General features: G+C 42.2%; 4 protein-coding genes across 5 annotated transcripts in view; 3 read left to right on the top strand and 1 right to left on the bottom strand.

Annotated features, from left to right (window-relative positions):
- The window catches only part of LOC135699128 (solute carrier family 25 member 35-like), a 33,760-nt gene extending 20,184 nt beyond the window's left edge, over window positions 1–13,576 (top strand). The window contains exon 3 of one of the 2 annotated variants that reach the window (XM_065219345.1): window positions 13,230–13,576. In XM_065219345.1, coding sequence (XP_065075417.1) covers window positions 13,230–13,420 — 191 coding nt within the window. In that variant the 3' untranslated portion in view covers window positions 13,421–13,576. The remainder of the gene's footprint in view (window positions 1–13,229) is intronic. The other variant, XM_065219346.1, reaches the window with a different exon arrangement.
- A 213-nt stretch (window positions 13,577–13,789) lies between these two features.
- On the top strand, window positions 13,790–15,087 carry LOC135699123 (dynein axonemal assembly factor 4-like). The gene is made up of 2 exons (XM_065219340.1): window positions 13,790–14,764; window positions 14,820–15,087. The coding sequence occupies exons 1-2, from the start codon at window positions 13,865–13,867 to the stop codon at window positions 15,054–15,056; spliced, it is 1,137 nt and encodes a 378-aa protein (XP_065075412.1). The 5' UTR covers window positions 13,790–13,864; the 3' UTR covers window positions 15,057–15,087.
- On the bottom strand, window positions 15,068–17,686 carry LOC135699103 (uncharacterized). The gene is made up of 3 exons (XM_065219300.1): window positions 17,431–17,686; window positions 16,933–17,364; window positions 15,068–16,859 (listed from the first exon to the last, which is right to left on the bottom strand). The coding sequence occupies exons 1-3, from the start codon at window positions 17,514–17,516 to the stop codon at window positions 15,152–15,154; spliced, it is 2,226 nt and encodes a 741-aa protein (XP_065075372.1). The 5' UTR covers window positions 17,517–17,686; the 3' UTR covers window positions 15,068–15,151.
- A 3,545-nt stretch (window positions 17,687–21,231) lies between these two features.
- On the top strand, window positions 21,232–23,654 carry LOC135699129 (glyoxalase domain-containing protein 4). The gene is made up of 4 exons (XM_065219347.1): window positions 21,232–21,333; window positions 21,411–21,564; window positions 21,790–21,839; window positions 22,885–23,654. Exons 2-4 carry the CDS (start codon window positions 21,475–21,477, stop codon window positions 23,600–23,602), a joined length of 858 nt encoding a protein of 285 aa, XP_065075419.1. The 5' UTR covers window positions 21,232–21,333; window positions 21,411–21,474; the 3' UTR covers window positions 23,603–23,654.

Here is a 23,654-nt window from a genome sequence, read left to right as displayed (position 1 = left end):
CGCGATGTAGGTGAAAAAAGAAATGTTAGTGCCTTGCAGTCCGTTAGGAGATTTAACTCTCTGCCTATTAAATAATTCTGGAACCGCTCGACATTCCAAACCAACGATCTCAAGTTCTCGATGCGAAATGAAGGTCGTGACACTTCTCGATTCTTCGCCCAGCTCTAGCAAAAAAACGCTTCCTTAATATCTAGTGTGCTCCATATATTTCCTCTACCTATCTTCGCCAGAACATCCTCGATGATTGGCATTGGATGGCGTTCTCTGATAACGGCCTGATTTACACGCCGTAAGTCCACACACAACCGGATATCACCATTAGATTTCCTCGCCACTACTAAAGGGGAAACCCATGTTGCTGGTCCTTTCTTTGCCTCTATGATATCCCTTGCTAGAAGTTCATCAAGCTTCTTGTTAACAGAGTCCTCCAACGGGATCGGAACTCGTCTAAGCGGCTGGAAAACAGGGACGACAGTTGGATCCATCTGAATATGAACCTGTACCCATTTAATCTTTGGAAATGTAGGTGTTGGCTCTTTATTATGTACTTGATTAACATCAATTCCTATCTTCAACACGACGAGTTGTTTGGAAGTTACATCGCCGAGTATTTTACGTTGTCCTTTTTCGATGACGAAAAACTCCGCACGGACAGATCGCTTCATCAATTCAACCACTGCTACAAATGATCCCAATATGACTAACGGTAAATCGCTGCAATACGCTTTTAGAATCTTATCACTGCCTTTGGTGCACTTCTGTACAATAATGCATTTTTCTTTCATCATTTCCCATGTTCCAACAGTGACCAGGTTTGCGTCCGATCCCGAGTCAACTAGCATTTCGGTAGGAATTCCTCCAACTTCACATTTAATCAAATTCGTCAGATTTCCGGTGTGAAAGGTATAATATAGGGGAAATGTAGGTAATGTCGGCCTACATGTCCCTAATTTGGGCCCATCGCTAAAAGTCTGCTATTTATCAATTTTATCTAGATGAACGCGTTATTGGGACGTTACTAATGGATATTTTTGGTTGCTATTGAAAATTTAGTTGATTGCTGAATTTATGTATGGGCCCAAATTAGGGACACTTAGGCCGACATTACCTGCATTTCCCCTACTTTCTGCTCAACACCGTCGACAAAAGGCTCTTTTTCAGCGGCAGTGGTTGACGATTCGTTATTTACTGCTCGGACCTTCTTTGTGTTGTGATTCGAGAATTGCAATAAACACTTCGAGAATACTTTTGGTTTTAAGGTTGATTTGATTGAAACTCAATACGTCAGGTTATCTTACGAAGACATGGTACAATATCGATAGTTCATTATTTACATAGTTCATTATTTACATAGTTCATTTCTGCTTCACATTCTCACACTCCCTATCTCCCTATTGCCTATATATGAGATAGCACACATTCAAATACTACTAGCAAGTTTGTATGCAAGAGGCAAAGCTTCTAGCTGACCACTAAAGCTTCTCCATTCAATATTGCATACAATACCATATGCGAATAACAGTTACGGCTCGCATCTCTCATGTTTACACTGACAATTGTCATCCGATGTGTCAGTACCGATCTATCAGTTGAATGTTAAATTGTTATTGTTTACTCCACAAGACGATGGTGATAATATCACCGCAGTTTGTTTCTCAACACTTTGTAGTAGCATGTTCCGGAAATTTCGGTGGGCGCTTGCGACATGTCTTCTCGAAATGGCCAATATTCCGACACCTACGGCACCTTTGCCCTTTCGCAGGGCACGCAGCATCTTTGGAAATATGCCCGTTCTGACCACACGAATAGCATACAACCATAGAGGTAACTCTAAGACCACTGGGTCCCGAAGAAAATCATTATTATTTTTGGCTCACTCAGTACCAGAACAACGGTCCCAAGCAATCCCAAGCTATGTCACTCACCCCTGCATGTTCTGCATGAATCCACACACCCCTGATGTTATCTGTCAAACTTTCATAGCGAATCAAAACAAACATAGTGTAGTAATAGAATTTCAACTAGAATAGGGTACGTTAATCGTTTGCTTGGGACCAATAGGCTACTAAAGTGGTGAGCCAATTTAAAATCGTTAGTTTCGTATTGATTGTTGATACAACTCTCTGATCCCTGTCAGCTCTATCTGAAGTGGTTCTACCTATGAACCGTTTTACAATCCGTTCCTGCTTGCGCCCGTCCCTGCTCACTACGAATTTATCAACTTTTCTAACTTCAAATTCCCCGGGTTCACCACGCGGATGCTTGTTGCTCATCTCCAGCTCCTGTGCCCTGACACTTTCCAATGATTCGCCCAATGCTTCAATACAGGAAAGAGGTTGATCTTTCTCTAATATCTTACGACGGAGTTCCTGAGAAGTGCAACTTTCTACGATCACATCAATCAGCATCATTTCTTCTACGCTGCATCTGACGTCTTGTGGATACTTCTCGAGTCTACAGTCCTGGAGCTGCTGTCGCAACCGTAGAATGAAATGAGAAAATCGTTCATTTGTCCCTTGCTTCATGTTCCGCAGTTTATATCGTTCAAGCACGTCTTGTCTACGTGGCTTGAAATAGGCCTCCAGCCACTCTACAGCAACGTCAAACCACGGCTTTTCAAGTAACAGCATTGAAAATTGTTCAGTCCCCTCCAAACTCCTGAAAACCTTCTGAAGCTGTGGACCTCCAAAATGAAGCATCTTGGATCGCTTTAGCTTTTGATCAGTAATCTGGTACGACTCAAAATAACATTCGAGGGCACCCTTCCACTCAAGCCATTCTTTGGCCAATTTGCCGCTTTCAATCTGTTCGCATCTGAACATGGGCAACGGACGACTCTCATCCATCTGAAACAAATCAGACCAACACAAAAATGTTTGTTGAATTCAATTCGTAATTATCTTCTTTTTTTTCGTGCAATTTATTGATCAGAAAAATAACATAACCATTCGGATTAACACCTTCTTCTCTTGCAAAATATGAAGCGAAAAGAAAAATACAACGAATAATTGTTCAACAACAAACTTTGTGTTCTTCACTCATCAGTCTACTTTCAATCCATGATCAATACTTTGATGCAAACCCTTAATTCATTCAATGTCGTTACCAGCCCCCTAGCCGCAGAAAATTTCAAATTATTGTCTCTATTCCATTTAACGTCTAGCCTCCAGCCCCCTAACTGCAGAAACTTTTAAAACAGTGGCCCCCTAGCCAGTCACTTGTTTCCAGCCCCCTAGCTGCAGAAACGTTCAAAATAATTAGCTATTCAATCCATTACTTCCACTGGTAACAACTTTCATAATTTGATTCTTGTGGTACTATGCCCCTCCTGGACACAGCATCGTCAACTAATTTTTTTTTTATCACAGTGGCCCCAACCGAGGCTCCAACTAATCGATAGCCTGGATTGAACGGTCTTTCAATCCCGGATCTATTTCAATTAATATCTCCGACAACACAAATTCATGAATCCCACTTTATAGGGAAAAAAATCGGAATTGCAATCATCAGAAGCAGCCATTTTGTTTTTCAGGTTTCCTTCAATCACAGAACAAATTTAATAACACTGCATTTTATTCGTAATTACCTTTGATTCTCTGTAATCCTCGTCGCCAGGTGTAGATACTGAAGAAGATCCAGTTTCGGAATATTTGTTCAAAACCACTCGATTAGATTTTCACACCAACCAATATTTCTAGATAGAGCTGGAATTAGGGCGAATCAACTTTTGTAAATAATGACTTCTCTTGTTAATTTTTCGAAAGTCATGGCTCTCCCTGGCAAACCGAAGTCACGATCGACTAGGGGAAGAGTTCCCCTACCCGATGGTGCAGTTTTTTTTTTTGTGTAGGCGTGCCTTTAATGTCTAGAAATCAACGAGAGAAGTCATTGTTTACAAAAGCTGTTACGCCCTAATTTCAGCTCTATCTAGATTTATTCTTCACCTCGTCAATCTCTTCTCACGTCCCTTCGTCCGATAGTTTTCAATCGTCCTCCCTTCGCCAAGACCTCTTTGGCCAAGGTGTTCCTAACTTATCACACTGTCAATATATTTTACTCAAAAGTAATAAACGCAAACCCTACACGATCACCCAGATTGATGGCTGTCCAAACTTGCTCCACATAGTTCCATGAATCGTTCTCGATTGCCTTTGCCTCCAACCCGCCACGGACAGCTACAAGGACACCTCCACCAGTAGATTTACGGCTATTATTGGGATTCCGATTGCAACCAAAGACCTCGTTGTAAGGACCGAAGACTTGACAATCCGATACAGCTAGGTGGTACTCTTCAACATCAGAATTCATTCCACCGGCGTTTTGGTAGAAAATCACGACGTCCTGCTTGCGGCAAGGAATCGAACGACTGCTCTCCCTGGGAATCACAGATACATCAGGCAATAACTGACCATCATCAAGTCTCATTGGATACTCGCCATAGTGAGTGGGTTGGAAGACCCCCTCTCCACATCCGACAGCAGGTCCGGAACGACTATGATGAACGAAGGCTGCTGATGGCAGGACTGAGACGGAGGGATTGGGAGCTTCCATGGGGCTTTCTACGGCGCGTTCCGGGTTCTCAGGATTGGGAGTTACAGAGGCATCATCACTATGACTAACATAGTCTGAATTGCTGAAAATTGAACGCTGGCTGAAATCGGCACGACTTGGCTGGAGGAACCAGCAGCTTCCAAAGAGCGGTCTATTGTGCGTCCCGGAGATGAATTAGGATGGTTCGAACAGTAAAGCGGATGTTGTGAATGAGCAGTATAAGAAGTGCTTCTCAACTGGAAATAGCCGGCAGATGCTTGAGGCGTTGCACTGGAACACGGAAGCTGATCAGGAAAATTACTGTAACTAATGTATGCATACTTGCCTGAAAACGATGGTTGGGAGACCCCACCACCGAACTCGACCGCAGGTCCAGAACGACGCTGATGGCAGAAAATAGAACGACTTTGATGGCGGGTGAACTTGGATTCGCAGCTATCATTCAAGCAACACATTGCATATGTTGTCGATATACGAGATGAACTAGCGGCTAAAAATCTCAAAAATAAAATCCAGAAAAAAAAAAACAAATATATATGTTGTCGATAAGGGTATGGCAACCCTGCCTTGCTAATCCAACCACCCTGTGAGAACCTTGCACTCTGAAAAATCTTCACGTCCGATCTACCTGAAAACATAGGTGGTTTTCGTACACCCTACTTTTCACGTAACTTTGACTGGAATAGTATGTAGCCGAAAAAAAATCAGTTTCAATTATCTACGTGATCAGTAACGTATATAAGGCATGATTTTTGCGTACTACTTACGTGAAAATTGGGTAACAAATACAGGAAACATTGGTAATTTTTACGTGATATTCCGTTTCATTTTAAATGCGTTTCACGCCATTTGCACGTGATTTTGGAATGATAGTGATTGAACGTATTAATAGAAGCAGTCAATATTTTGCAATTTTATCGGGCAGCTATAAATTTTGCGTGTTGCATTTGATATTTATATCTGCTCATAAAATTGCAAATTATTGACTGTTTAACAAAATATTAATAAATCTGTTTCAAACATTTATTTCAATTATCATTATAATTATTCTTAACTCTAAACATGTACGTATTTCCAACGCGATGTAGTGATACAGGCTGACTGTCAAAATAATCTATGCTAATTATATCTACCAAACTTAAACGATTCATCGCTTCGTATGCTAAAAAGTGTTCTTGGTATTGGCCTACATCCCAAATTTGTACTATTAAATACAATGAATTTTCAAAATACATTATTTCAAGAATCTCATATAAAAGTGTGGTACCGTTTCTGAACAATGTCATGAAATTACCTGTTCGATAATTAGTTCCTTTGTTATTCACACTGCCTGAAAGCATCACTTCATAATCTGTCTGTAGACGTAGAGGCTGAACAAACTCGGAGAAGTATTTTCGTAATCGAATATCAGCCATCTGAAATCCATCATTGATGTCATTTTCAAGGAATGTTTCATTGAAAACATTATACGTAAATTGCAATGATGCTTTTACGCACAGTGTATAACAAATGTTTTTACGTGAAGGCATTACATGAGCATGCTGTTTTAAACCACGATGCTTGGTTTCGTTACGAAAGCACATCATTTTATAAACAGGACCTGAATCTTGAATGACGGTTGGATAATGAACTAAGAAGTGATGCTTGGGTTTTAAATCATCGTTAAACAGCTGAATATACATAGTATGGTGTACATCAGTAAGATGCCTAAGTCGAGCAAGATCGTCCAGTGAAAACGCAGATTTCAAACATAGTTCAACCAATCGTATCATTATGGTGCAAAATTTCCAGACTAAATCATCTGTGGGAACATACTTCGCCAAGATCAAAGTAAAGTAGTGCGTGAAATTGAGCATTTCACTTGACGTCATTCTGAGAGATACAGATTTTTGCTTTTTGCGACTCATGAAGTATTCTGATACATCGGGCATACGTCTGAGCTCATCGTTGGGACATGTTTTACTAATTTCTCTACGTTTTTCATTTAATTGCTTTAAAGTAAAATATTTTTTTACGTAAATACAGTGATTCAAAACTTTTGTTAGACCATACTTGCATACTCCTGAGCTAAAAAGATCGTGCATAGGATCGACACTTCTATTCTGCACGACATGGAAATATGGTAATGTGTTAAATACTGAGTAACCAGCAATTCCTGTTTCACTTAGAGAATTTGTTCTAACATCATCATCATAATCTAGCTTCCGTCTAAAACAGTCAGCATGCTCCAAAGTGTCCTTTTTAAGAAGATCTTTTGGCCTTCTGCAAAATCTACAGTAAAAGGTGGCATTGAACCCGCTTGACAAAGATAGCATTGTATGAATGCCTAAGTTGTCTCCTGTCAGTAAACATAGCACAAATCTAACAGTCTTATTTTCACCATCGATACAGAAATTTATACCATTCTCTTCCAGATCTCTAAATATGGAAATCAATGGTTCAACCAATTTGTTAATGTCCTTTTCTTTCATGTCTTGCTTTTTCAACATTCCAGCAACAAATATGTTTTTCAGCTTTGACGAGAATTCATTTGGTAAAGTGAGAAGGTTATAATAAAGACCACATACGCTATGTCTATTATTGTGCGATCCTTGAGCATCGTTGACCTCAAATTCATCAGCATATAGAGAAATCGGAACAACTATGTCGTTTTCATATTTTTGCCTGATTTGTTTCCAGTTACTACCATTAACATAATGTTTTATGAGTGTGCTTTTTTCCATTTCATCAGCGTTTAACAATATTAGTTTCAGGGCCTCATTGCATTCTAGAAAACTTTTAAGTTGATGTTTAATTGGCATCATTACAAGGAATTTTTTTTTTCTCTTCGATAGAGTCGGTGTCGAAATTCATTAGTTCTAACGTAATATTCTCGTCACTTTGTATTGTAACTATCTGAGGTAGCACTAGTTTATCTATTTTCTTTAAATATTCAAAAAAAATTATAATCGGTATTGATTGGACCAAACATGTTTTTCATCTCAGTTATGTATCTCTTAAAATAAAACTCGTCCTGTGGATTCTGGTGAACAACGTTCATATTTTCTAAATCGTCGGCTATTCCGTGTAACATTCGGGTGACATCGCGTTGAATATTATGAACATCTTTACGAGTAACATTGCTTTTCGTGTGCAATCCTAATGTTAGTTGCACTGCTGATGAAAGCATGGTGTCGATTTTCTTCACATATTGACTACTACATTCGGCTTGCGTTTCACGGTTATCGTTATCTATCGTTGGCTCCTTAGCGGGTGGTGATTCATCGTCGATCCAGTTTGCGGTGTCCCTTTCTTTCTTCCTATCTTTTTGCTGTGGTATTGATGAGTTGAACTGAGATGTTCCATGTCGTATTATGTGTTTTCTGAATATATGGTAGTTTGTGAATATTTGTATACATTCCGATACTGTGCATACGTATCGATGAGCTACAGATCGATGATGATTTTTTAAATGCTGCAAATATTCATCAGCATCTCGGAAGGTTGAAGTACAAGACGTGATCATACAACCAATCATTGTTGCTGCTCGGTTCCAGGGATTGTGTGCAAATAATGTTTCAGTTTGTTGATGCTGGTGTAAGATTCCCGCTCAGCAATACTGTACACTTCACTGCTAAGAAAGTGCCATTCCTATTTTGAAACCTTTGAGCATGGCAGACCAAACACTGCAGTTATTTTAATGATAACGTCGATTGCACGTGCGGCCGTTGGAAGCTCGTAATGAAAGTCCTCGAAGTAAACAAAGAATCGGCCGCTAATATTGTTCACATCCTTTCCCAAAACAACTAACTTGGGAACCACAGGTACCTTCCGATCAACGTATGTTTGGTACGTGTCTTGTACTTTGCTGGAAGCAGCAGCCACCGACTCTGCAAAAATGACAGTGTCTTCTTGCGAAACGCAGATTGTGGGTTTAAAATGAGTTCCGGCCGTGATTGGTGGCAACACAGTACTGAGTCCAAGCAGTAGTGCGCAATGTTTCGTATCTAAAAAAAAATATTTCTAATCAGTTACTACAAATACCTAATATAAACATGTTTACCTTCGTTTGTATCGTTGTCGGTGAGCAGTTTGAGAATATTCTCTGCGGATGGATCTATGGCTCGCTTTGCAATGTAAGCTGTGATACCTGGCCGGATTTCTTCAAATCCCCGGATTTCATTCGCGCTTCCGCCGAATAGATGCTTGAAGTCGATGTCGATCTATAGTAATAACAAGCAAAAAATAGAAATCAAATTGAACATTGTGCTATAACATCAAACTAACTCACCAATTGATAACCGTATTGATTTCTGTAGTGAGGGAAGAACGTAAAGATTTTAGCTACGGCCGAATGCGCTAACAAGAAGGGTTTGCGCTTGGATAAGCTCAAGGGCCATTTATCTGTTACGGTTGTCCAGGGTTCTATATTCAGGACGAGCCATTCGTAAGCTTGGGTGCTGTTTTCGTCATGATGACGAACTGTTTCATCTGCTGGTGCACTACGTTTGAGACCAATAGCGTGTTGTTCCTCCGAAGCATCCGTTTTGCGTTTCTTCTTCTTTAGATTACCGATTTTGTTGGCAATTTTACCTCCATGGTTCTTTCTGTCACCTCCTCTAGCTATGTAGTAATTCTCCTGAAATTAAAAACACGAATATTTAAGGTTTAAGGTCGAATTTAAAAATTGAGATTGTAGTTTACCTGCCGCTCGAATTTGAACAAAATGCAAATTACAAGAGCGTACGTTTGCAAATCTTCAGCGCGTAGTTTGTCTCGGTGAATCAGGTGATATTTAGCTTTTATTCCGGCAAGCTGGAGTTGTTTTGCTTCCGACAACTCGCCCACTTGGGCTCTGGTGATAATGTCTTTGCCCTCTTCGGATTGATTTAATAGCTCATGTAGTACATTACAATCAAATGGGTTGCAACTGCTGCGAATTACAGTCTCAGTTGGAGATGAAGTTGACTCATTTGAAGTTACCGGTGTCGGTCGAGGTAGACCTTCAGCAAGAACCTGAGTGCTCGTATCAGTGATAACTTCACTATGGAAAAAACCGTCAATTGCGCCCGAAACCGCAAGAGAAGAATCCTTTACCGGAACATAAGCTGTGCCAGATGCAATCGGTAGGGGTTGTGATACATGGCCAGCTACCGCTACGGTACGCTGTACTGAAGAAGAGGCTTCCTCTTCTGAAGCAACCAGTTGATGAACCACCGACCGGGCGAGTGGGTGAGCTTCACTTTTACCGCTTTCCGCTTCAGCTTGGCTGATGAAAATAACGTTGTACGCTGCACTAGTACTTTGTACTAAAGGCGAGGCTTCCTGTTCCGAATCAACTGGTGGATCAACCTCCGAAAGGGCGAGTGAGCAAGATTCTCGCCGATCAATTTCTGGTTCAGGTTGGCTGGTGAATATATATGAGTTCACCAAAGACCGTATCGTTGGTTTCTGAAAAGACAAAACATGAATACATTTTATTAAACTGTTGTTAACAATTTTGTTTTATATACATACATTTCGGTTTCACCATGACTGAATTAACTCGAATAAATATTACGATGTGCACGAAATATCTTCATAGCCCAGCTCTTCCAAGCATGCTAAGAACTGATCCTCTGATGCAGTAAGGAGGTTAAAGATACCGAATCCACTTCCACGAAATTATAAACACATAAAAGAAGCTACGTTAGTGACTCATAATCTGAAACAAATTAAGTAAAAGAATCAAATTACCGTCCAATATTTTCAACAAGCTGTCGGGAAATTTTAAATCGTTGAGGAGTTCTTCCGCCAACTTACACTTTGACGCCATATATTTTTGCATACCTGAAAATCACGTAAATCTAGTTCCACTGAAATTTCAAAGTCGGAAACTCACTAACACAGACACACTAAATAGTTTACGTGAAAATACGGTAGATTTCACTAACATTTTTAGTGAACATGACGTGTGATGCAGGTCAAAGTGACTAACGTCACGTAACATTTGAGGTTTTCTAAAAACTGAGCAGTTACGGGAAATTTCACGTAAATCGGACGTGAAAATTTTTCAGAGTGTGGTTTGATCGAGTTTTTTCCCGGAAATTAATGCTCAACAAGCTACAATTAAATAAAAATGATTTTTCCCCATACAATTTTACCTGCTTTACTACCAGTCCTCAGAGAGCCAAAAAAATTCAAATTTGAGAGAGAAATTCTCTCTCACAAGCTCAATCTCTCAACATGCCATGTATTTTGTTGACACTCGATTTGTGATTTCCCTTTCACAGATTACAAAATAGAGTACCTGACACATGTCTGGTACATCTATATATGCATTTGCTTTAACATTTTAAGTCCCTCCTTTTTTACATATTCTGCGCAAAAGATACTTTATGCCCCGCCCCATACATAAAATTCGGAGGGAAATTATGTGAGGGGTGAGCTATTTTGTGTGCAGAATGTGTAAAAAAGGAGGGACTTCGAACAATAATCTAAATGCATTTATAGAGGTACCAGACATGGTTTGCACTGCAGTGTCCTCTGTGAACAATTATAGGAAAACAGATTGTGCTTAGTTTCCGACAGATGTCACCGCAAACAACAGCTGTGACATCTGATGGAACATGAATGCAGAAGCTTGACAAAATGATCAATTCCGAGTATTTTGACGTTGGATAACGTCTTTCGGCAACATACGGGGGTACAAAATTGAAAACAGTCATTTTGGATGCGTTACGAAAAATTAAAAGATTTTGAACGATTTACGATTTACGAGATAATGGCATCAATCGATTGGAAATATTTCTAGCAATTTGCTGAATGTTTCAAAACTATTGATTTCATTCTGTAAACTATTGAAAAATGGTTAAAAGTAAACCATTGTCTAAAGATGGTGAAAATCGATTGATTTTTTTTATATTCTCATACTTTCTCCAACCGAGACATCAGATGCGAGTATCTGGCATTTCTGATATTTTCTGTTCTACTATATAAGCGTCCAACAAGGTCGCCCGTTCCATCATTGTCTATCCGATCGTCGACCCAGCAGCAGAGCAGCAGAGCAGCAGTACCAGAGCAGCGGAAGCAGAGCAACGGCAGCAGAGCAGCGGCAGCAGAGCCTGGGGGTGAAAGGGCAACTACGCCGAGTGCTTTAGCCACAACATTATCAAGAAAGAGTTTAACGATTAATTTTCTATTGCCTTTCCGACACTTGAATATCGAAAGTTGAATCTTCGCAGAGCTATAGATTCCATTTTCAATACGACGCTTGACAATAGCCCCCCTTAAATAAAATAAAAATTAAAGGGTTAGACCCGACCGTGGAATGACGTAGGACCACGCAAAGTCGATGTTTATGTTATCGACATTTAAGTGCTTCAGTTATTTATTGTTCTATTCCTCTATTTCTATTTAGCAGAACAAGTTCTAAATAACCCTTTCAGATATTGTTGGTAACCCTGAAAAAGGCCGTTTTCTTGATTTTCCGGCATTCTTCAACTAAAGTGCTCCGGTATACTGGGCCGCCGTCATGGAATGCCCAGCTGCTGCAGTTCTCAGTCGGTCGTATTCACCGTCTGCTCCGCAAGGGCAAATACGCCGAGCGCGTTGGAAAAATGGCCCTTTTCAGGGCCACAACATTATCAAGAATGAGTTTAACGTACGTATGCGAGTATCTGACACTTCTGATATTTTCTGTTCTACTATATAAGCGTCCAACAAGGTCACCCGTTCCATCATTGTCAACAACATCAGCCCAACAAAACGCCCTTTTCAGGACCACCAAACTTTCGCAAAAGAGTTATTAAGGAATATTCCTAAAATATAATATACACAATTAAGTACAACACATAACAGACGTTATCCAACGCCAACCCTGCGGTCGTATCTAGTATACAACCCTTCCAACTTTTTTTCGCTCATTATATCCGTGTGTCCCACAAGGGGTTCGTTTTCAGGGTAGCTAAAACTTCATCGACATCTACTGTCTAAAGTCTCTCTATTGTTCGCTTGTTCGATCGACGCTTGAGTATTGTTCAGCGGTTTGGAACCCAAACTACTACAACGGTGCCGATAGAATCGAATCTGTTCAACGTAGCTTTGTTCGTTTTGCGCTACGTAGATTGCCTTCAAATGATCCGTTTCGATTGCCCAGTTACGAAAGCCGTTGTTAACTTATCGACCTAGAACCTAGAGCCCTAACCGTCGCCGATATCCTGCAGGGAAGGACAGATTGCGAGGCTATCCTGAAGCAAATCGACCAGAGTGTTCAATCCCGACCTTTCGTAACAACCTCATGCCAAGGCTGCCTCTACGTCGGAGCATACGGTGCGATTTGTGCGGGCTGCAGAGATTGTTAAACAGAGTTGCATCTGTCTTCGACCTTCATCTAAATAACAATAAGCAATAAATTTTGTTGCAGTTCACTTTTCCCATTGTAATTCCCATATGAACTTCAAAGGACCAGTGCAGTATGAGTTCGCATCCAAATGAGCTCAAATGTTGTCAGAATTATCATGACCTAATTTGAAATCGGTTGAGCTTGGTGGAGTGAAATCGATATTTTGAACCACCCTAACGCTTTAATTTTAAAGAAAAGTCCCTCAAGTTTCCGGTTTTGATATGTCATCTATTGGACTTTCTTGATCAAATTTAGGAAACCACTTCAAACCACTCACCGCAGTTAATTTCTTTCCCATCTAATCTTCTCTTTCCAGGCGTCGACGCCAACGGACGGGGTCTACTGTACCGCAGCGTGTTGGACTGCTTCAGCAAAACCCTTCGCGCCGAGGGGCTGCACGGCCTGTACAAGGGCTTCGTGCCCAACTATTGGCGCATCGCTCCGCACACGATCCTGAATCTTACCTTCTGGGACCAGTTCAAGAGCTGGAAGGATTTGTATTACTGAGCCAAGGGAAGCGAACAACAAGAATCTGGGAGAATGGATGGATTGAATTGAAATTTTATCGCAAAACGGTGCTGTCAATTTATGAGTTTTTTTTTTTACTGCTATAAGCATGTCGAGCATACCTATATAGTTGAAAAGTGATATAGTGCAAACCAAATCGAACGAAAAGCTGCAAATACAAAAAAAAATATAACAAACTTCTAATTTAAGTGATATTTAAGAATAAGCCTTCATTTTTTATGTAATTAATACAAACGAAAAATAAAGTTGAAAATCAAAAATTCTACACGGAAAAAGGCTATAGGTAGGTGATTTTTCTTACAGCGGCACGAGCACGTGGGTCAGCGCGCGCATGTCACGCGCGATCGTTTCCTTGGATACCGATTCCGATGTTTGATCGTTTGACATCAAGTGGAGTGTGCTGCAGCAACGAGGAAGCAAAACATGCCAGTGATCTTGAAAAACCACACCTGGAGTCAGGACTCGGAATGGGTGACGATTCAGGTTCCCTTCCCGGAGAATTACCTCCGGCAGGAGGAGGTTTTCACCAGCGAGCGTTTGCTCAAGATCAACAAAGCCCCGTACTACTGGGAAGCGTTGCTTTCCAGTGCGATTGAGGAGGACGAAAGTCGCTGTTCGATTCTGGAGAATGAAGTGATTTTCACGCTGAAGAAGAAGGAAACGAACTTGGAGTGGACCCGGATGGAGGTGGATGTCGGTCGAGGGGAGAGAGTGAAGTTGAAGGAAGAGCTGCTGGATGAGCACCAGAAGAGGCTGGAGGCGAAGGCGAAGCAACGGGCGATCGAGAAGGACCAGAAGAAGCGAGATGAGATTTCCCGGCAGATCGAGAGGGATGGCAACGAAAGGACGGCGATAGAGAATTTACTGGCGGAGAGTAAGCGGAAGGAGATGGAGCGAATGGAGGCTGAGAATAGAAAGAAGGTGGTAGTGCAGAGAAAGGACACTCCGCGTCCGAAAGAGTTCAAGAAACCCAAGGTGATCGAGGAAGTCCCAGCGGTTCGAAGATCCGGAACGGTGCAAGTGACATTTACGAAGCGGAACTTTATCACTCCGAAACGGGAATCGCTGGAGCAAGACGAACGGGACTGGATTATGAAGCAAGCGGCAGCAAAAAAGGCAACTGGCTTTGTGGATGATGACCTGCGACCGGAGGAACAGAACCCGGAATGGTTGAAGCAGAAGGGAGACGCGTTCTTTCAGCAGGGGAATTATCTTGGCGCGATTTCGGCATATTCGGCTGGGATTCGGTTGACAAAGAACTACTACTCGCTGTTCCTGAATCGATCGGCGGCTCACTTTGGGATGGAGAACTATCAGCGATGCGTGAGTTGGTTGACTTGCCGAAAGTGTGGTTTTGACTCGATTTCTATTTTTTTAGGCTGAGGATTGCTCAGCAGCTCTGGTCCTGCTGGATCCCCCCGTCGAAGCGAACAGAAAAGCTCGCGTCGCTTGTCTGGCCCGAAGAGGTGCTGCCCTGGTCAAGCTGGGATTTCTTCGGCAAGGATGTGACGAACTGATTGCCGCTTCCAAATTGGACCCCGAAAACGACGGCCTTCGGCGAGAAGCGGAGATGGTTCAGAGAAGACTTGAGGAGTGTGATACAGATTCCGAGTAGACTGCGATTAATTTCCAATAAATCATCATATTTTAACTGTTCCATTCAACAAAGCATCAATTAAAATTTGCAACAAGAATTGTCCCCTTACTGACCTACTCGCTTGCGGTCGTCGTCGTCGTCGATCCGCTGCCGGTTGAATGCACTGGTTTGTAGATGCCCAGATTCTGTAACAGAGCCTTAGGTGATGGATCGCGTCCCCGGAACTGTCGGAACACATCCGACGGATGACAGCCACCGCCCAGGGCCAGGAACGTATCCCGGTATCTGAGGCCGGCTTCGGATTGCTGCCCCTTGGTTTTGGCCTCCATGAAGGCACTGTAAACGTCGGCCGCTACCATCCGGGACCAGAGCCGGCTGAAATAGGCCGCTCCCCAGTCGCCGGAGAAGATGGTCGTCATCGAGCATGGATGGGCGTCCTTTTTATCCAATGGGAAGGTATGGAACTGGGGGTACAGGTTCTTGACAATGTCCAACCAGTAGTCGGAAGTGAGATGAAGCTCCAGATCCAGATTGGAGAAGTACAACTCACGACAGAGACTATAACCGGCGAGGTGTTTCTGGTGCTTCTGGATGGCCATAATGCATTCGTCCGGTAGGGGTTGTTCCGTGCCGTAGTGCGAGGTGATCGAACGAATCACATCCGGATCGTGGAGCAGATGAGTGAGGACGTGTCCCGATACTTCGACGGCGTCCCATTCGACGTTGGAAAGACCAGCTAATTCACTGTATTGAGTTTCCGTCAGAAGATGCTGCAGGGCGTGACCAAATTTATGGAACAGAATGTTGACATCGTCCAGCGATAGAAGCGAAGGTTTTCCGTACAACGGAGCAGGGAAATTACAAATCAGAGCTGCCAGAGGATTGTCCCCTTCGACGATGCTCTTGTTGACGATTCCAACCATCCACCCGGAATTGCCTGCAACGGAAATTTTTTCCTCTTCCCTCGAGTATAAATCTGTGTAAAATCCGGCAATCGGGGTATTTCCCTTGCTGGCGTTGAAAATATCGTAGAATTTGACATCCTCATGCCACGTATCAACGCCCGGTCGTTCCACAATACGGATATCGAACAACGATTCCGCCAACTGGAACAATCCGCCCAGCACTTTCGGCACCGGGAAATATTCTCTCAGGGCTTCCTTATCGAACTGATGACACTCGGCCAGCTGTCGTCTCTTCCAGTACGGCACGTCGTACAAATCCAGCTTAGCCTTGAATCCATGATCGACGGCAAAATCCTCCAGCGAAGCCATTTCATTCTCACATGCAGGCCGGGCGTACTGAAGCAATTCGTTCATGGTGTTCTTCAGCGAATCAATCGATCCCACCATCTTCGTTTCCATCGACATGTGCGCGAAGCTTTCGTAGCCGAGTAACTTTGCCTGACGCTTCCTCAACGAACGGATCATCTCCAGATGGGTACTGTTCTCCAACGCCTTATCCGTATGATTGGAACACTTCCGAGTATCGGCTTGCCACAGATTCCAGCGATAAGTTCGATCCGGGCAGTACTCCAAAAACTTTTGTACGACATATGGCTGCAAGGTCACCTTCCATGGACCCTTGATCACCTGCGACTGATCGACGGCCAGCGCCTGGAGCAACGTCGGAGGAAACTCCTGCATCAGCGCCGGATCTTTGATGACTTGCGAAAACTTCTTCACTGCCACCTCCTGCTTGCCATGGAACTTGGACCGCTCATGTGTCAACTTTGCCAGCACATCCTTCAATTCATGCTTGGCTGGTCCATCCACTTCAATCCCATTCAGCTTCGACTCCAGCAGATATTTGTTTATCAACCTAAAAGTAGAAATATTCTTATCAAACAACCATCCTTTCCACGTGACCCCCCGCCCCCTTACACAATTCCTACCTATTCTCTTCCTGCGAAAACTTCCGACCCCCATTCTTGGCCTCCTTCAGCGCGCCGTAAATCGGCGCACTGTTAAACTTACATCTTCTCGCCCCACGGGCCCTTTCGTGAATCGTCAGGTAACTCTTCGTCGGCATCTTCGAGCTGTTGCCCAGGTATAACGTCTTGGCCACTCCCCAGGTCGTCTCAAGGGGAGCCCCAAGCGTCTCCAGCGGCAAAAGGACATCCTGGATCACATCCGTCACTCCCTCAGCCGCACTACCGACAGCGATTTTCGCTTCCAGTGCCTTCACGCCCTTCTCCACGGCAAAGGCTTGCTGACCGATCGTCCCGACGCACTTCTCGATCGTCACGCTGTTGAACTCCGGCAGGCCATTCTCCGACTTGGACAGCGGATTGCGCTCCGGCAAATCTTCGCCGATCTCCGGCACTCTGAAAGTTCGACAAAAACGACGTAATATTTGCTTCAACCGGCTCGCCGAAACTAAAAATACTCACAGGACAATATAACCGTGGCGCTTCTGATTCGCCAGCAGGTTAAACCGCGTCAACAGGATACGTTTTCCACAGAATGAAACAGCCATCGTTTGGTTTTTGGGTGTTGTGCTTACTTTCCTAGTTGATAATTCTCATGCTTTCCTGGCGCCGGGAAATTTTTCTGATGCTTTTTGCTTGTTTTTTTCTCGTTTGTGCACCCAAAAATTTCGATTCCGCGGATCACTTTCGGTTCGGTTTTGGTCTCGTAACTTTTCTCTTGACGTTTGCCGCAGGCAGTGACAGCAGCGCTAGGGGTGCTCATGAAATTTTTGGATCTGTTCATTTTGTGCCACAGTTGATCAGGGTGGACTAATTATACACTGATAAAAATAGTATAGGTTCAAGCGGTTCAAGTAAATACCCAGAGTCGATGTTATGATAAGAGTCCCACCAAGAGAAAGTGTTGCGAACAAGCAGCACTGTTTGTGATTTATTTTTCGTCAGAGTAAACGGCAACCAGATTTTTTGCGTTAGCATCGGATGACTTTCATTCAGATGTGAAAAATTTCATGTTGATAACGGAGCTTCTGGGAGACAAAAGCAATGATAGAACCTGAAAAAGGTTCAAACAAGTGCTTGGTATAACCAACAATCAATACGAAACTAACGATTTTAAATTGGCTCACCACTTTAGAAGCCTATTGGTCCCAAGCAAACGATTAACGTACCCTATTCTAGTTGAAATTCTATTACTACACTATGTTTGTTTTGATTCGCTATGAAAGTTTGACAGATAACATCAGGGGTGTGTGGATTCATGCAGAACATGCAGGGGTGAGTGAAATAGATTGGGACTGCTTGGGACCGTTGTTCTGGTACTGAGTGAGCCAAAAATAATAATGATTTTCTTCGGGACCCAGTGGTCTTAGAGTTACCTCTATGGTATAACCAACAATCAATACGAAACTAACGATTTTAAATTGGCTCACCACTTTAGTAGCCTATTGGTCCCAAGCAAAAGATTAACGTACCCTATTCTAGTTGAAATTCTAGTACTACACTATGTTTGTTTTGATTCGCTATGAAAGTTTGACAGATAACATCAGGGGTGTGTGGATTCATGCAGAACATGCAGGGGTGAGTGAAATAGCTTGGGACTGCTTGGGACCGTTGTTCTGGTACTGAGTGAGCCAAAAATAATAATGATTTTCTTCGGGACCCAGTGGTCTTAGAGTTACCTCTATGGTACTACGATGGCAAGATCCTGGTCATTACCATTGCAAAGAGAAAAGTTCCCTGCAGAAAGCCATCATCAGAGTGATTTTAGAAAATAGCCAAAACTGAAATGAACCGATGGAAAACGAGATCATTTCCTTATATAAATATTGCATCCATTTATTTTCTGTATTTTCTTCATTCATTGTTTTCATTTCGTTATCGAATTGACATTTGCATGTGCAGATTCCAAAACTATATGCCCTACTAATTCTTTTTCGTCACAAATTAGATCAGATCCCAGAGCAAACCAGAGTAACTCCATAGAGGTAACTCTAAGACTAGAAGGTCCCGAAATAACGTGCTCAACTTTGTGGTTCAGCTCTGGTACTCTCTTCGGTCCCAAGCGAATCGATTCACCCCTATGGTCTTGTAAAATTTGTAATTGTAACGATGGGCAAACAGATTTTCCACAGGAACGTTATCGGCAATGCTGGAATGCAATTTAGCAAGCTTTTGATTTTGCTGATATACGTCATCAGGGTGTAGAAACTTAATTTCCAGAATGCTGCTTGGGTTGTAGAAGTCGGTGGTCTTGCTGTGTAAAACGGGCGAGCAGAATTTGTTCTCCTCCCTGCAGCTATGAATGGAATTCATTTATGATAGATACAACTGTTCCGCTATTTCGGTAACCACAACGGCCTTTGGTTGTTTATTAGTAAATTCGTCTAAGTAGATGGCACCTGAGACATCCGGACTTCACACGTTGCTACTGTATTCCTCCAGTGAGATAAGACTGCATCAGAAATCGACATCATACTAGCATTCACTTACTAACTGCACAACAAAAATCGAAGCCGATTACTTAATACGTTATTTTTTTTAATAATTTATCTAAAACATACATTTGCACTCGTTTTTATAGGTTTTTATCCCTACTTCACCAAAGAGTAAAGAAAGCTTTAGTATGTATTGAAGAATTGAATCAGTTAATATTTGAGCAGAACATTTCAATGAGAATTTTGTTTTTAGCTTCAAGCAACGTTGGCATGCAAATGAGTCCAAGCACCACAATCTCCAAAATTCAATTGCACTATGTTTACAAGCTTACGACCTTCGTGGCACCATGGTTCCGTTCTGCTGTATGTCGATCCAATGTATCCACCCGAATCCGGATTTACTACGACGACAATGTGATGCCTGTTGCGTGCAACCGAACCTTATCAGCCGCCAAGGGAATGTCCACAAAAAGATCAAGGTTCTGATGCAGTTTGGAAATTCAAATATGTACAATACAATACACAGCGGTACCGAACGACGTACTCGGATAGTGCCAAATCGAAAACATGAAACAAGTTGATCACAATTCCATGCCTAACGGCGGAACGTCAGAAGATGACCGGGTTTGAAACGGTGAAGAACTGCTGGTAAGGTGAATTTGAACAGTTTCGTCAACTCTAAACTAGATCCAAACATCCTCTCTTTCCAGGCCGGTTATAACGCCAAAAAAATATGAAGCTGAATCCGATCCCCCGTTAGCGTCATTCGGTTTGCAGCATCACGGTCAATTTCTTCCGCATGTTGGACCTTTAGGAGGCTACCTATAAAGATTCTCCGAATTTGAACGGAACTGGCGCATATCGATATCAGACCGTTGGGACAGTTTCGGAAGCGTGAGACTACAGTTTTGAAATCGCCATAGGCTAAGAGATTGTTTGCTCCGTTGATGGATGTGCAGTTTAGATTTTGCTACGAGACTCGGCTGTCCTGTCAATATCAATCTAATGTAAACAACCAACACGAGAAATCACCGGATTGCAGCTGATCCAAGTTGCCACATCTCTAACAATGCCCATGAGAACCACACAGACAACATTTTGGATACCCACTATTGCACTTTTTTATCGAATAACTCAGTCGTTCGAGTTTTCTGGATATCATTATTAATTAATCCAGTTTATGTTATATGATTTATTGTGATAAATAATAATTGACAATTAATTTGCTCATGTAACATTATTATTATGTTTAAAATTAATAGCATTGGAAATATCCCTGACCAGCACATAAAAATACTATTCATGGAATAAATTCCCTTTATGCATCATTTGAATATTCACACTTTATACATTTGACTGCATAAAGCATTTTTATACTAAGTTAGTTTTCTCTCCCTTTATAAGGCATTTTACGAAACGTTTCCAGTCAGCTCTTTTTTTATGTTTACCTATTATGACGTTTACCAGTGGGCCGATTTGTTGACATACCACGACCAAAATCAAAACAAAAACTTCAGACGTAAACAATAACAATGCCTCGAGCGCGTTCGAGTGGCCCGCCAGGAACTGTCATCAAGACGTCACGTAAATAGCTTATTGGAAGTTTCAGCAGAATTATATTGATGGAATCTTTCCGAGGATCTTTTGGCAAGTCAAAAATCAGCAATTTTTTGCTGTTTTTCAGCGATTGAAACTTGGTGGGAAAAAAAGTTTAGTTTACAAAAGCTGATAGGCCTTTTTCAATTGTTTGTCGAGACTATACTGTGGCCTAACGATAAAGATTTTTGAAAACACACTGATTCACAAAAGTCCTCAGTCGTTCACCGGCATTCCAATAGGAAAGTTGCAAACGTTCTTATTTTTGTTTTGTAACTGTATGTGATTGCATCTTTACTGTTATCTGAGCCCTCCAGAGCTTTGATAAGAAACGGTAATTAATCAACCGACCGAACAATCATCCATCACTTTAACAACTATTTGTATCACACTCTCGTTTCCTTCTATTAGAATCTCTTTTCCTGAATCTTCTCCCGGTTTTATAAAGTGAAGTAAGTTCCACAAAGTGGTGAAAATGATCTCCGCCCGAGCACTGCACTACGTCTTCAAAATCGGAAACCGTGCCAAGAATGCCCACTTCTTCCGGGACATCCTCGGAATGCAGGTGAGAAGGGGAGGAGTTTGTTTCAATTGATTGCATCAAGTGCTGTAATTTTCTGAGATGACTAATCGTTTCTAACCGGCGATAAGTAGTTATGTGGTGTGTTCTGCTCTGAGAAGCGCATTTTCAAGGTCATCCACCTGTTTGCGGCATTCCGTACAGACAATCATAGCGCAAATGAAAACTATTGCTACACATTTCCATTAATTACCTTTTTCTACACTTCAGGTGCTTCGTCACGAGGAATTCACCCAAGGATGCGACGCTGCTTGCAACGGGTAAGACGGGGTAACAAAAAAAGGCATTTAAAATGCTTATTGATCAACATAGCATGCCGTTTTCATAAGCGAGCTGTTCTCCTGTTGATACTTTAGCAAATCTGGTGCATTATTCCATACCTGTCCAGTGCGCGTTTTTTTAAATTGTTGATAGAAATGTTCACTACTGATTCTAGATCTATTGGCCCATGCATTAATTATGTCACGCTAAATCGAGGAGAAATTAACCCTCCCCCCCTATCGTGACGTTTTTCCTATACCTAATGCATTGCTTGTCACAAAACCTTAGACCCACCCCCCACCCCCCACCCCCTAGAGCGTGACATAATACATGCATCAACCCTATGATGACCTTTATTATGCTGACATTATTCAGCAATGAGCATTAATTCAAACAACAATATTGGAATTATTATAATCAATGCAGTCTTAAAATTATCAGAATTCCATGATATTACATGATTGTAGTTCTAATACTAGATTGTAGGAGTACAACGTTAGTAAACTCGTGTTTGTCGCAGGTGTAATGCTATGTTCAGACTACAAAATTATAACATGTTATAAGCCTATCTTATTCTTGGAGTAATTTATCTTGTTGATAATAATTATAACACGAGGCACGAGGAAGTTGTTTTTTAAACGAAGAGGTTCTTTTCATGCTATGATAAAGCAGACCAATGATGGCAATGTGAATTCGTCGTCTCTTTCGTTCTCTCGCTGTTTAAATGGTTGACGGAATTTAACGTCCAACTCCGTCATCATTTAAACAGCGTAGGAACAAAAAATTCTCTGTTTACATCTCATTGAAAGCAGCCCTCTTTTGTGAATAAAACGACCCATATACATTTCTCATCAAGATCGTCGATTCAGGTAAAAGCTAAAAACATCTTCTGCCGACCTGAACTTTTTTTTGTCGCCGGGATAAGCCAATGAGATCGTTTGAAATTAAGCACGTGGGCTCGGAAAACGATTCGCACCTAGTCGATGTTCGGGGGGAATCGGCACTTCAATCCAGCGCATTAATCTCCTATTTTGTAATTTGCAGTCCCTACGACAATCGATGGAGCAAGACTATGGTCGGCTACGGTCCGGAATCGACTCACTTCGTGATCGAGCTCACCTACAACTACGGCGTCAAGGAGTACACCATGGGGAACGATTTCGGTGGAATTACCATCAAATCAGCGGAAGTAGTCGAACGAGCCACCAAGAGCAGCTATCCCATGGTCAAAGAAAATGATCGCTTCGTTCTGGTGTCCCCCGATGGATACAAGTTCTTCGTCATCAACGAGAAGCACAAACCGACCGAGGATCCAGTGAGGAAAGTCACCCTGAACATCACCGATCTGGAACGATCGGTCAAGTACTGGCATAAAACCTTGGAAATGAAGCAGCTCGCCAAGAGCGACAAATCGGCTCAGCTGACCTACAAGGACAACGGATTCGTTCTTGAATTGAGCAAAATCGAAGAACCGCTGGATCGTGCCAAAGCTTATGGAAGAATTGCTTTTGCCGTTCCGTTTGATGTTCAACCGAAGATTGATGAAGTCATCAAAGCCAGCAATGGTACCATTTTGACGCAACTGATTTCGTTGGACACTCCGGGAAAGGCCACGGTTCGAGTCATCATCCTAGCCGATCCGGATGGTCACGAAATTTGCTTCGTCGACGAGGAAGGCTTCACCCAACTGTCCCAGGTGGACCCGGAAAGTAACGGCCAACTGGACAAGTACATCAAGAAAGATCCATTCCAAGATCAATAAGTTACTTAAATGCTATTTTATACACACATCTGAAAATATACAAAGTGCTTTG

Source organism: Ochlerotatus camptorhynchus, unplaced genomic scaffold (genome assembly GCF_037179485.1).
Source record: "Ochlerotatus camptorhynchus isolate MF236.1 unplaced genomic scaffold, CSIRO-AGI_Acam_v1.1 ptg000102l, whole genome shotgun sequence".
In the NCBI taxonomy this organism is placed as follows: Eukaryota; Metazoa; Arthropoda; class Insecta; order Diptera; family Culicidae; genus Ochlerotatus; species Ochlerotatus camptorhynchus.
Note: the sequence above shows the minus strand (reverse complement) of the source record. Positions and strands in the feature narration are given on the sequence as shown.